The sequence below is a fragment of the Cokeromyces recurvatus genome (genome assembly GCF_025118155.1).
Source record: "Cokeromyces recurvatus strain NRRL 2243 chromosome Unknown BX663scaffold_24, whole genome shotgun sequence".
NCBI lineage: Eukaryota > Fungi > Mucoromycota > Mucoromycetes > Mucorales > Mucoraceae > Cokeromyces > Cokeromyces recurvatus.
The window spans coordinates 1-14,891 of NW_026251410.1; the positions used below are offsets into that span (position 1 = coordinate 1).

A 14,891-nucleotide genomic window follows, 5' to 3' on the forward strand; every position below is an offset into this window, starting at 1 on the left:
AGATTCAAGAAGATTCTAGCATAATAACATTTCATATTTTGTTCTTCAAGTCTAAATAGCAAAAGCGCAACACTTTAACTTTTTTTTGCGGCCTCGTGTTGGTGAAAGGTGTATCACGAACCATGACGATGTGTTTTTATCAAAAAATCTGGACCATTTTCCGCTCACTGTATCCACATCGATTAGTCGGCATTTGCCTCGTTATCGCAATGTAGAGTATGCAGTGTTGTAACTGTCCTAAGAAATTTAATAATTGCATTGGAAAGCAGGAAAAAGGTCTTCCAAAAGGTTAGTATCAGTGGGGTTTGAACCCACGCGCACTTACGTGCAGTAGATCTTAAGTCTACCACCTTAACCACTCGGTCATGATACTATCTGTTGTGACAGGATGTGTGATAATTATCAAATTCCACTTCTAAAATCTGGCAGTCACGTGACTTGTGGCTACTTCCTCGGGGTGTTTTTTATAATTATTATAAATATTTTATTTTTCTTAAATCTTTAATAAAAAGAGCTTTTCTATTGATAATAAATTAATTATGTACATTGAGTACTACGATTGCAGCTGAGGCAATTGAAAAGGAATATTAATAAACATTGTCAACAGAAGAACTCGGATAAAGAGAATATTGTCAATATTGTTGTTATGATTGTAGTCGTTCTTATAACTAAGTTAATAGAAATAAACCATCATTTATTACATAATAAAGAGGTTATTCACATAAAACTAGTATATTGAACTTCACAGCGTAATACAGTGACTCACAAAACTGTCCCAATGTTTTGCACTTTTCTCTTTAACTGACTCGTTCTTCTTTTGTAATCATGCTAGAAAGATACCGAAAATATCATTCGATAGCCTAAGTAATTCTCTATCAAGTCATTACCAAAAATAGAAATATAATTTAAAACTCAGCGTAAAATATTAAATAAAAAATTGAATATGCATTGGGACAGTTTTGTGGCCGTAAGTTAATTTTATTTAATTTAAACATAGAACAACTAATAATCAGTCCAACGACCTTTTGCCTTTATAACAGCTTTGCAACGGTCGGGCATAGAGTCTATAACCCTTAAACAATCTTCTTTGGTAATCTTATTGTACCATACATCCGTGATTCTTTCAAAAAGCTCACGAATACCCTTAGGTGGTGTCTCATACTCATTAAGTCTTCTTTTTGTTAGAGCCCACATATGTTCAATAGGATTAAGGTCTGGAGACTGTGATGGCCAATCAAGAACTTCGTATTCCTGGCTTTTCAAGTATTCTTTGACTGGAATTGACCTATGTTTTGAATCGTTATCATGCTGGAAGACGATTTGGTCTCTCCTTAATCCTGTTTGCTTGCACACCATTTCGATAGATTTCTCTAATTCGTCTTGAAGGATTTCCTTATAAAGCTCTCCGTCCATAGTAGAGTCTATTTTGCACATCCAGCCAACTCCGACGCAGGTAATACAACTCCAAATCATGATTGAACCGCCTCCATGTTTATAATTCTGCTTAATATGACGTATTTGAAGACTTTCATTGTCCCTTATCCAAGCCCAGACACGTCCATCGGAGTTAAAACGATTAATTTTGGTCTCGTCAGACCAAATAACCCTTCTCCAATCATCGACTGTGTAGTCTTTATACTTCTTTGCCCATCTAAGTCGTTCTTTAATATTTGTGGGACTAAGTGCAGGTTTCGCTTCCTTTTCTATAGAACCCAAACCGAGTGATTTTAAAGCGCGACGAACTGTCTCAGATGAGACTGACTTGCCTAGCTCCGACTTAATTGAATTTCCGACTTGCACAGCGTTTTCTAAACCTCCTCTAGTTATTTTATGAACACAGTAGTGCTTGTCCCTCTCCGTGAGCTTACCAGGTCGTCCCCCTTTTGACAAGCTGCGCCCAGATAAATATGTTTTTCCGATGCGACACACAGAACTCCGACTCACACCAATCTGCTCAGCCACATGACGCACAGAAAGTCCGCTGTTGAGCTTGGCAATAATGTCATTTCTTTGGTTTTCACTTATGGAGCGCATACTAACAATATGGCCTCAAGATTTAGTCCCCAAAATTATAGAATATTCTAGAACTTACCTTAATTATACTGTGGAAGGTACAAAGAAATAATACGATCGCTACTATATGCTAGGCTGAAGTTACTGCCAAATTGTGGGACAGATTTTATTTTTATAAGTACGGCCACAAAACTGTCCCAATGCATATTCAATTTTTTATTTAATATTTTACGCTGAGTTTTAAATTATATTTCTATTTTTGGTAATGACTTGATAGAGAATTACTTAGGCTATCGAATGATATTTTCGGTATCTTTCTAGCATGATTACAAAAGAAGAACGAGTCAGTTAAAGAGAAAAGTGCAAAACATTGGGACAGTTTTGTGAGTCACTGTACATATCAGATATACATTGATAATATTGAATATTGTTAAATAATGAAATCTCATACAATGATAATGATAGTAGCTCATAAATAATTGGTATTGTTGCAACTAGACATATTCACTGAGAATTAATATTGATGTGTCGCAGTCCAATAATAATGATTCGTTATGTTTCTAGGAACAGCGACAACTCAGGGAGAAAAAAGGAATAAAGATATATCTTATTGATCGCAGAATTATTCGGAGACAATGTTTTATGTAAAACACTTTATTATAGTAAAACTTGCTTATCTGAATCATATTTCCATTGATAACACTTACCTTGTAAAAACATATAAATAACCCTCAATTTCTCCATATAATTTTCGTTGTACAATTTTTGTATTATCTTTAATAAACTATACGAAGTTTTCACAGACTTGTCTTCTGTCTATTCTTCTTCCATTTTCTTTTGCTGATCAAAACAATTGTGATTTAGTTTATTGAGTCTTATTTGTATTTTATATTTAATTTTAGTTTATTAGTTTATATTTTATAATTTCACACTTAAGCACCGCAGACGTATCATATATGAGAAGTAGTATAGAATTATAAAATTTGCACTCAAAAATTCTCAGCAACAGTCACGTGATATACTGGACTTGTCTGGCAATTCAATTCAATTATCTACAGTACGTCCGCCGTCAACTGGACAAATTTTTGAAAAAGCTGGTCAGATTTTTGAATAAATTTACCCACTTTTTTGAAACTCAATCGATCATTTGTTTGAAATTCATTTGGTCATTTTATTTAAACTCAATAGATCACTTTTTTTGACTATTTTATCTGAGGTATATTTTGTTACTTTTTTTTATACGATTATTTCGAGATTATTTTTCAAATGAGCATGAATATTTTTTATAAAGATGATGCTGGTAATCTTATTGATGAACAAGGCGAGCAAGCAACAACATGTGTTGAAGAGAAGTCATTTCGTTTGAAAAGATTAACAGATCTTTGAAAATACATTAAGAATAAGGATCTCCAATTTGAAACGATCAGTTCAGACGACACAGTCATGAAAGAGGCTATTCCAAAGAAAGAAAGACCTCTTGAGTATAATGTTTATACAATGGAAGACTGTAAACATTACTTTTATTTTTTGAAAGAAAAACTCATGAAACCAAAATATGCAGTCATAACCGCAAATGTAAATTATAACACCGCGCGCAAATGGAAAAGGGCTTACATGGATGATCTGGAAAGGAAGTGTCATGAGCTGACTTATAATGTTATGTTTCATGATTAAACATGCAGATTATCAATTTATTTAGGAAATTCTATCTAGAATCTCCTAAATCTCTCTTGATCTGCTCCATCTAATAATATTAAAATCACTAACACTTCATTATCAACAGCATATCTTATTAGATCGTAACTAACACTTTTCTGATTCACATCTTATCCTCAGATCTCTTTAGCAATTCTTATAAATACTCCCATCAATTTAAATTCATAAATAAAATAATTGACTTTAGAACTATTTTTCGGTCTCGTTGACTCTTTTTTGTCTTCATATTATTTTTTATTTTTTAATATTTTTTATCTGATATTTTAAAAAGAAATATCACAAGATGAAAAATGCAATGTGCTCATTTGGTCAAAAAATAATAATAATAGTAATAATTGTGATGGAACGTAAATAGAAAATAAAAGAGAAAATAAAAGAAGAGAGAAAGGGAACAAAAGGAAGTATAGTTTGAGACTGTTTTATTCAATTGAAAAATAAAGAATAAAAGTTGAAAGTTTAAGAAAAAGTTAAAGATTATTTTAAGTCTACACAACTGCTTGTATTTATATTAATGGATCCTGAATCAAAGAAATAAAAATAACCGTCAAAGAACATAAGTCATGAAACAGTGTTAGTATTCAGACATACATCTTGTTGATTCAAGAGACTGATCTATGGATTATCTATTGGGTGTTATAATGATCTGATTAAGTTTTAAATAAAAAACTTATTGTTTAATCTGAGTATATGTTCCTGATATCTTTTATGTTTTATTTTATTGGATCAAAGACGACCTGAATCCTTTGTCAATGTTATAAAAATAAATATTTCAGAAATAATACGATGTCTTATAATTGATACATCTAGACAATTGGATGTCAATAAGTTTTATATTATTTACAAGATGCTATATACAGAGCTTTATTTCATATTCAGGCTTATATTTTATCCTGTATTATGTAATTCATCTATTATAATATTACTTATGATTATATCCAGAGCTTGTTCTATAACAATAATAATAAAATTTCAATTTTAAACCTATTTTCAATTTTAGTAATGTAATTTGAAATTCACTTCACCAAATTTCAAAATTATATACTACAATAGACACAATTAAGCTCTCTTAAGGCTCAAGATGATACAAAATGGCCTGAAAAATTGACTACTTATATACAGTGTTAGAGTAATTGAAAAAATAACAACTGATTACTACCTATATAATGCATATAATAAAAAAAAAGCATTACACTATTAAAGGCAGCGTAATTGATATGTTTAACAGAAAGTGCATCAGCGCTCCAATCTGATAGGCGCTCATACTTTTGAGGCAGTTCTTCAAACAAACTTTAAGATGCTTTTAGCCAAAGGCATCCGTTCACCTAGAACACACTTTCTAGATGAGCAAAATGAACTAAGCTCCAAGACACTACGAACTCATGTACTTAAGAAGTTTAAAAGAAATGCCTCCATTCAAGACGTTTCTGTCAAGAAGTATTATATGTATACTCATTGTAAAGAAGTAGCAGATCGTATTCGAGATATTATAATTGTAAATCAACGGCTAATACAACAAATTAGCCGGGTAAATATAAGGTTCAGTTTAATTCGATATACAAAGTGTGACCAAATACATTGAATATGACAATTTATAAATTAATTCATAAGAACGAATTATTTCTGTATAAATTACTTTATGAGTAGATGATCTTACTATTGCATAAATGAAATACAATCGGATAAAAACATGATAATACATATAAAATTTATTGTTCATAAGGATTGGTACTGACACTGACTTTACCGTATACATTATACCAACCGTCTTCGAGTTCTACCCACCGCTCATCATCAGGCGCATTACTTCTATCTCTTTTTCGTTTTCTCTGATTGGTAATAGTAGAATTATTCTCAATATTTTTCATGTCGATCACCATATCAGCGAATAGCCTGTCTTCCTTATACAATGAATGTTCTGGTAAAACAGCGTACCAACAATTTTTTTGTGGTAGGCTATAATAAGTTGGTACCTTGTATTTATATGTTTCACCAAATAAAGGTGAGGTCAAAGTTGACGGATCGAACATGTGGTTGATAAAAGGTGAGTGTAACTGATCAACGGAATTCATAACCTTTTTCATTTCTTGAGCAGTCTGCTCCATCATTGCCATGACCGTTGACAATATTTCCAAAGTGTCTAAAAAACCAGAGAGTTCAGATATTTTAGAGGGGAAGGTAAAATTGAACTGAGGTACGCAAACATAAAGCTTATCAGCCACTAATTCCACAGTTGACACTTTTCCAGATAGACCACATATTTGAATAGCCCAGCCATGACAATATGCAGCAGGAAGAGAATTACTAGTCAAAACATCAACAATTTCTTTTGCTTCTCTTGCCAATTTTGCTTTATCATTGTATACTTTATCTGCATCAAAAGCGTTTATTGCAGCTTCCAGGCAGCCTAAATCAATCTCATGATCCTCATGGTCAAGTATAAATCGTGAATCTATCTTGAAACCAATGATGTTTGAATGATCATGATATTGTATCTGCTTATTGATGCTTGAAAAAGGGTTTGTTGATTCTCCAGATTTTACCCGCACTATTTCTTTGCATTTAGATAATTGATTAAAGATTGGGTCCCAAAAAGTTGACATAACCACTTGTTCTGTAATCTGTTTTTTTTTTATTTTGTTCAATGCATTTAATATAAAATGGTTCTGAACTAACCGCTTGAACTCTAACAAAAGAATCAATACCACGAAAAATAAACAGTAGAAAAATAGCTACTTACACATGCTCCATAATATTCAACATCAGACTTTCATACTTTGAAACATTTCTTGATTTTATCTTTGAAATATATTTCAAGCCTTCTTCTAACCCTTCCCGGCTTATAATGCCGACAGAAATCTTCCAATAATTCACGATTGTTTCTGGCAAGGGTTGGACGTCAATTTTATACTGCTCTGTAAAGTGTTTTACAAGCATATCCCATTCTGATTGACTACATATTTCTTTTTGACTAGAAACGCTGCAATAATCAATATCAAGGATTGAACTCAGACAAAGTGACATTGTGTGGAGATCGCCTTGAGTCAATTGTTCTGCATTTTTATACTTCCTAAAGAGTGTCTTTCTATGTTTTATAATTCTGTCTACAACTAACTCTGATAAATCAGGTACTTTAGATTCTGGTTCTTGTGTAGTCCGTTTGAACATAATGATTGAGTTGACTGTGTAGATTCAGAAGTTGATTTTTGCATAGGAATACCAGTATTGGGGAAGTTATTGTAATTATTAATGTTGACACGTAATTTATATTTGACATTTTTGATACGTCGTAGGGCTGCCTTGTATTGCTTTCTTTGTATTCTTGACTGAAGCTGTTTTAATAAAAGTTTTTTATTATTAGATTGCTTGAAGTATTGCACACAGTTTTTGAAGTATACTGATATGGCATAGTTGTTCTTATATTTTTGTGAAATTTGCGCGAAAAAACTGAATGATGCTTCTGTAGGCTGTTGTGGTATCAATAGGTAATCTTTCGTTTTGGATGCATGATTTCGCAACCTTTTTTTCATCACACCAATACTCAGCTTGTAAATCCAATCCATTAACGAGAAATCAGTTCTGTAATTATTTTAAATGCAGAAGATAAGGAAAGAAAAAACAGAAAGAACAAGTCTGTGAAAACTTCGTATACTTTTATTAAAGATAAAATAATACAAAAATTGTACGAGAAGAAAATAATATGGAAAAATGACGAGGGCTATTTATATGTTTTTGTAAGGTAAGTCATATTGATAGGAGTGTGATTTAGATAAGTGAATACTGCTATAATAAAGCCTTTATGCACAAATATGCACAAATTTTGTCTCCGAATAACTCTGCATGCAGTATGCAGATTTCTGCCTGAGCTGTTGCGGATATTAAAAATATACACGATTATTGTCTTTGGGATAAGCAACGCGTTAATATTAGTTTACAGTGAATATTCCCTCTATAACAATATACAACATTATGGATGTAAATATAATATATATGACTTATGTAAATAATTATGTAATTGAATATAACAGCCATAAATCTATTGAATTCTTATTATTACATAATGCAATGTATATCATTATTTTTAATGCTCGAATACTATTATCAAAACTGAGTGTAGAATGAATATTATGCTGTGAAGTACAATACACTAGTTTATTCGAATAAACTCTTTATTATTTAAATAAATGATAGTTTATTTCTATTAACTTAGTTGTAAATACGACTACAATCATAACAGGGCCAAATGTCATGGTTGTAAGATTTACAACTTAATTCAATAAGATAAATAGTCATAATAGAATATATAGTGCACCTGTACAATAATTCTGTCTATAGACATATTTAGTATATTTACCTTTGCATAGAAAAATCTATTAATTAATAAAAGTCCTACATCTAAAAATATACTTTCTTGCTTCTATTATTGTTCTGCTGAATACAAATTTATAAAAATAACTTTATACAAGTTAAACTGGGATAAACTAAGAATAATACAAATACGCGTAATAATTGATTCTACTTAGAATACACGTATTAGTTATAAAAATAAATATATACAAAAGACATGAATCTATATCTATATCTATAATTATATTATCAAATACAATTTCTTATACTTTTATCTTCTTATTACTCATCATCCTTATTCACAAAATATATAAATACTCTTACATTATTAACCCTAACCCTAATTATAACATAACATAACTTATCTTGAATTAATTCAACTCTTGATAAAAACTTATTGACAAGTCTCAACGTACTTCTGTCCATTTTATTTTGTTTCTCTTTTACTTCTTTTGTTTATATTTAATCCTTAAATTTACCTAAACCACAACAATACCCTTTCATGCAGATGATCTTGGCATTGTAAACAGTCCAAATTTTCTTCATTGGTTGACAGATTTCAGATTAACTATAAAACCTAAGAGAAATAAACTGAATGTACAGAACTTTAAAAGTGAAAAAACGGCAAATACGTGAGCAATTTTTTGAGTCACTGTGCCATTGAACCGGTCTTTTATTTAAACAGTCATCAAACTTAGAGATAGAATATCTACAAAACCCTTTGAGGTCACTTAACAGGATTTGATTACATACGTCACAGATTCTGCTGGTCAAGATTTCTTCATCCCTTTTCAACCTGCTCTTGCATACTGACCAAAATTGCTCGATGTAATTTAGCTCTGGTGAATATGGAGGATAATAGACGCAACAGTATCCAAGGTTGTTCAATGGTATTTCGGAATATCAGCGTTCTTATGAATAGGTACATTATCTGTACCAAGGTAATAGCCCCTGAATTCCTCGTGCTGATCCATCATATCTAAAGTGCTATCAATGAAGTTAAAGTAGTGTCCTGTAACCGTGTCACTTTTGCTCTTCTCAGCAATTTGATAACCACCTGCCGTTTTCCCTTTTTTTTTCTTTTTTTGAAGTGATTGCTGCTTTAGGTCATCTAACTAATATATTTACAATACCGTAAGGAGAAATTGAAGCTAAAATGATTGTCATTTTCGCTCTTGTTTTCGGTACCTTCATTTTTACTCTGGTTCATTTTGTTGACCACACAAAGGAGCATTTCATGTTGATATGGAATGCATATTCGTCAATGAACACACAATTGCTAGCATAGTTTATATCGGTTTTCATCCATCTCTTCACCCATTGGAATCTCTCTTCAATTTTCTCAGAACAATTTCTTTCAACAGGAGTAAAAGTGAGCTCTTTTAAGGCTAATCCTGCATTTTTTGGTCACAAAATTGTAGAGAGCAGTTTCTCGAATCTCCAGCCTAGCAAACTATTTGGTTAGGCTTGCCATCATCTGAAAAAGAGTTTAAGAATATAAAAATAAAGTGTGTACTGGGTGCATCTGTATCTATTTAGTATTGTTTAGATTTACAATAAACATAAACTTAGAATTGAGAAAATTACTTATAATTTGAGCCCTTTTAGATCTATTGAACCTAATTTGATAGATTATAGCTGTTACTGCTGATTTACAATGGTCGATCTATTATATCTAGAACTTTGTACTTTCTATAGGAATAATCTAGGAAATATATATATATATGTATATGTATATGTATATCATACGTCATCGCAGTTTTGTTAATTAATAAAGAAAAATAGGAAGAGGCATTTGTATATAGTCTGAGGCTGTATTGAAACTGTCTTAGTAGAGTATTTTTGTTTGAATAGAGACTTTTCAATATGTACAATATAGATCCACCATTTTGCTTACAATTTTTTTAATCAGCAGTATTGAATTTTATATCACAAGAAAAGAATAAGAGTAAATATTAATAATTCTGGGAACAATAAAGCTCAAGTCTTTAGTTTTAGTAAGTGCTCTAGTCGTCCGAGACTTTATGCTCAAAAAAAAATACTATTCCTCAAATAATTGCAGACGCTGGCAAACAAGTTGCCCAATCATCTTTTAAAGGGTTTGCGCGCTAATCTACTAGACGTTTTGATGACTGCCCTGCAGGCCATCCTATTTAATATACAATTATATATACATTACGATATCTTTCTAAATATTCTACTTGTGTATCCTATAAAAGAAAAAAAATTTTTTCTCTAGTGATAATGACATCTATTTTTTTTTTTTTTTTTTTTTTTTTTTACACATTAAGAAATATTTATTGATTGATTATAAGGTAAGGAATACGAATAAATATTATAGTATGTTTTATCTAGTTTCTTCTTCTTTTTACCATACAAGTCCACCTTGAAATTCAATACATTCTAGTTTATGTTCATATATATCATAGTTTTGTAAAGCCCATTCACCATCTTTGTTCATATAGATCTTTTCTTTACGCTCTATTTTGCTCATATCAATATTTCGATTATCATTGATTGCATCCTTGTTATTTTCCCATATATTCGCATGTTCTTGATGACATGTAAAGCCAGGTTTAACATAAACAATAGGTATATCTTTCGTCCATGCTGCAGTACAAATAAATTCAATATCCATCCTAGACAAGATTTTAGTTTAGTTTATTACTTGGAGTAACATTACTTAATATTTACCATGCAACACCACCTGCCTCCCTATAACCCCTTGGAATCTTCCATGTGTCTCTATGAGCTAAGGTAAAATCACCTGCTTGATCTGCCACTTCAAGTATATTCATAGTTTTCGTTTTATCTTTAATTTCATTACTAGCAGTCACTTTAATAGGGGGAGGTAATGTATAATTTCCCCAATCTTGTTCTCCAAGTTTACAACTGTTATAAATAGTTTCATCCTTTGGGAATGCTTCCAAATTGACAATCGAAGGTGGTAAATTGTCATGGCTATAAGTTATATTTTTAAATAAAACACATATACTCATCACATTTTTTTCTTTCTTACATATTATGATGATCTTGATGTTGTAAATAAATGACATCTTTTTTAAATACCCGAGACTTGATGGCATTATGAAAATTATGTGACCAAATATCATCTTATTTTATACACATCATTAATATAAATATACATACACATAAACACATATATAAACTTTTACCTTGGTTTGTACAGACTATAAATTGACCTCGAGCAAATCGAATTCCAACATTTTTACCTTCAAATTCATGTAAAGGAGAATTTCCTCTATTTTGCATAATTTGGTGAAGTGAATTGGGTATTGTAATGATTCTATATTTTAAATATTTTGAACTTCTGAATCTCTACAGTATAAATAAAGTTAGTCTTTCTCTCCTTTTTTTTTTCTTTTTTATAATCATCATTTCTTATTTCTTTACAAAGGCATCTATCACTCTTCTCTTATCATTTGGTGGATTCCATTCAATAATCAATAATTCAATATTTTCCTGTGTCTTTTCTGCTAAAATATAAGCAGAATCAATAAAATTTTGAAGTCGATGATGTTGTCCCCTATTATATATAAAAAAAGAAGGTTTAATTATTTACTGCCATATTATGTTACATTTTAATTTATATACATGTATTATCTTTGGTTTATTTTTTATTTTTTATTTTTTTTTTCATTTTTTACCCGGCATAATTATCGACACGAGTAACAATAACAATTGAAAGATATTCAGAAGGTTCTTCCCGGGGATCTAAACAAGATTCTAATTGTTCTCTTGTTAATCGCATCTGATTCACTAAAGCAGTATTTTCAATTATTTTGATCTCCTTTTTATTGACCAGAACAGACTGTATAGGTTTATTATTTAACATATTATAAATAAATAAAAGTGAAATAAATGTGAATCCTAATATGGTTGGTAAAAGTACTCTTTTGTTAGAAATGAGATACTTCATTTTGTTAATGATCAAGAAACAAACAAACAAACAAACAAACAAAAAAAAAAAGAAGCTAGTAATAATTGTTCTAAAAAAAAGGGGTGGATACTATACTAATTTCAAACACCTTATTGGGTACAAAATGATGTTAATTACATCAAAATTGCCCGGGTCAGTTTAAATAATAGAAATGTCCCTTGGTGGCTCAAAGATAAAAAAAAAAGTATAGAAAAGGTTAAAAAGAGAAAAAGTGTGTATTGATGTCATTTATTAGTAAGAAACAAAAAAAAAGGAGGTAGCTAGTCAAGGGATATTTGGCACAGACTTTGATAATGCTAATAATATTTCATATGTTTATATAGTAAAAGATGTAATGTAAAAGGGTACAAAATGATATATTGAGAAATAATATTAGAGTATGAAAAAAGAAGGGACAATATTTTCGGATCAAATTGAATTTTTTTTTTATTATATTGTTTCAGTATTTATTCTTCAGCTATTTTCATATTCTCCCTGATGGTTTTCCCCGAGATGCCCTTTTTCTTCTTTTCCTAATTGATGACTATTGAAAGAAGAAGAACTAGTGTGTGAAAAATATAGTATTGTGTCATTAACATATTTTTAACTTATCTTTTAGAACAACTTTGTACGTAATTTTCTATAGTATTTCTATTGATAGATTCTAATATTTATATATAAACTATACTGAAGACAAAAAATAAAATAAAATAAGACTATTATACATTAATTTAATACTAACTTGGAATGACTGCTGTTATTATTGAGGAAAATATATTCCTTACTTTTCTTCCTTTGAAAGAATATGCATAGTTTCTTTGAGTTCATTTTGTAGTGGTAATTCTAATGGGAGTAATAGAATAGAATTTGAATACAATTGATGCAACAAGTCTTCTATTTAAAAAGTCTAGTTTTTGTTTGTCCTTTCGAATTCTTCTCATATGCCTTTACGTAAAGAAAAAAAAAAGGCTATCAACGGTTACTATTATGATTCGATGCAAAAATAAAATCCAAGATTATATTTTCTATTAAACCCACTTCCTTCCATTTACTCGTTATATTTAAATAGTAATTGAACTAAAAGTTCAAATAAGTCTTTTAGTTTAATTAAATTGTTCTAAATTTACTTCTTTTTTTTTTTCTTTTTCAAAATGGAGACCAAGAACATGATATCAAGCAAATCAGCACGAGTATAAATATCGGTATATATCCACCTTTGTCTTACCTTCACTTCAAATGTAGACATCCTTATATAGCCAATACTATTTGAATTTTGTGCCTACATGACCATAGACTACTGTTTTTTAACTTGAGATTAAGACTATTGTCAAAAAAAAAAAAAAATCAAACGATTAATAAGTTCTTTTTAAATGTCATACAGAGAAATTTAGACATTTCTGCATTTTTTATTGGACAAATATCACTGGTGTCCAAATTATCTTGGTTCTACAGACGAGCCAAATTTTTTGACTGTAAATGATACCTAAGGTAATATACAAAAAACTGTTTGAATTAAATACTATAAGAGTTGTTGCCCTTTGCTTTCTTAAAAAAATAATTGGCATACCATCTTGATTTTAAAGCTGATATGACGATGCCTGTATATCACATTTTTTCAGTGACGTTAATATCTTGCTGCAAGAGTGTAAAGCTTCACTTGTACCATTCAAAGTGACGGCTTTGGTGTTTGCTTTGGTGTTTGCCAGAAAAGCCAAAGATTCGAAAGAAGAAGTATAATTAGAGTTGAACGATTTTTGCGATGAAAAAGTACAAAAGTATTTTCAGCCTTGTGCTGTTGACCCAGACAGAAATCATATATTTATAGTGACAGTATGTCATGAAGAAGATGTAGCATTAAAGAGCGACATTATTATACAGGTTCCAAGAGAAGGGATCATCATGTAGAAGAACTTAAATAAAAAGCATCGAGACAGGTTTCTATTTGGCAAAAACCAAAGACATTGAAAAATGGAACAATTATATAGTATATGCTCTCAAACACATGCCCCAAATCTTCAGGTTGTACAATGAAAGGTCTGCACCCTTTCGTTTCAATGATTATCAGGGCAGATGAAGGTCGAATAAAGAGATGATAAACATCTTACTTAATGAGGGAAAAAGTACAATAAAGCTAAAAGACTGAATACAAGAAAGAACAGAAAGAAAAGAAAAGAAAAAAGAGATAAGAAGAAACACAGGACAAAAAGAATACACAAATATATATGATGATAAAGGTAAAACTACACCAAGAAAGAAGCCGGCGAGATGGAAAAAAGCCAAATTCAAGCCTTCTCTTTGTCTACCTCTACTTGAAAGAGAAACCAAGCTTAGATCAAGAGCTACATTTCGATCGGTTATTGTCAGCATTAACGAGTTTAAAACCTTGAAAGAATGCAACTTCTGTTAGGAAACAAGCCCGAAGGGAACAAAGCTTCCGAATAATAAATATACCAAAAGTATTCTAGTTGCAAAAACTGTCGTATACTTTGGAATAGAGATGTCAATGCAAGCAAAAATATGTTAGACAATTCGCAGTCTATTTGAGAAGAAAAAGGAAGATCTGCTGTTTTTCAGAGAGGAAACGGTTTCGCTAGCAATAGTGGTTTAGATATCTACAGGTAATTTGTCTAAATGGTAATATGCACTTGTCCAAAAACTAACAGTATTTCATCTCTTGTTCCTTCTCAAATTGAATTCTTATTCGTCTTAATTTTTTTGTAGTCTGTCTCAATTTCAAGTTAAATTACTGCATTATCATAGTGCTTTCCAACACTATTACTAAACTTGGAAAGACATTTACAACACTATATACACATTCAAAATTCTCAACACCTTGAAAAACATCGCAATAACTAGGTAAATGCCGCCTAATCGACAT

At 30.7% G+C, this 14,891-nt stretch overlaps 2 protein-coding genes and 1 non-coding gene across 3 annotated transcripts; all 3 read right to left on the minus strand.

The window, feature by feature from the left end:
* Window positions 1–290: 290 nt before the first annotated feature.
* On the minus strand, window positions 291–373 carry BX663DRAFT_t106. Its single transcript has one exon. It is a non-coding gene; the product is annotated as a tRNA-Leu (tRNA).
* A 5,554-nt stretch (window positions 374–5,927) lies between these two features.
* Window positions 5,928–6,284, minus strand: BX663DRAFT_412408 (uncharacterized protein; the record flags this gene model as incomplete). Its single annotated transcript, XM_051522306.1, has 1 exon — window positions 5,928–6,284. A coding segment is annotated over one exon (357 nt), but the record flags the coding sequence as incomplete, so codon positions are not given.
* A 4,157-nt stretch (window positions 6,285–10,441) lies between these two features.
* On the minus strand, window positions 10,442–11,845 carry BX663DRAFT_439783 (uncharacterized protein; the record flags this gene model as incomplete). The annotated part of the gene is made up of 6 exons (XM_051523351.1): window positions 10,442–10,712; window positions 10,768–11,034; window positions 11,093–11,186; window positions 11,250–11,412; window positions 11,488–11,620; window positions 11,742–11,845. The coding sequence occupies 6 exons, from the start codon at window positions 11,843–11,845 to the stop codon at window positions 10,442–10,444; spliced, it is 1,032 nt and encodes a 343-aa protein (XP_051380208.1).
* Between the last annotated feature and the right edge of the window lie 3,046 nt (window positions 11,846–14,891).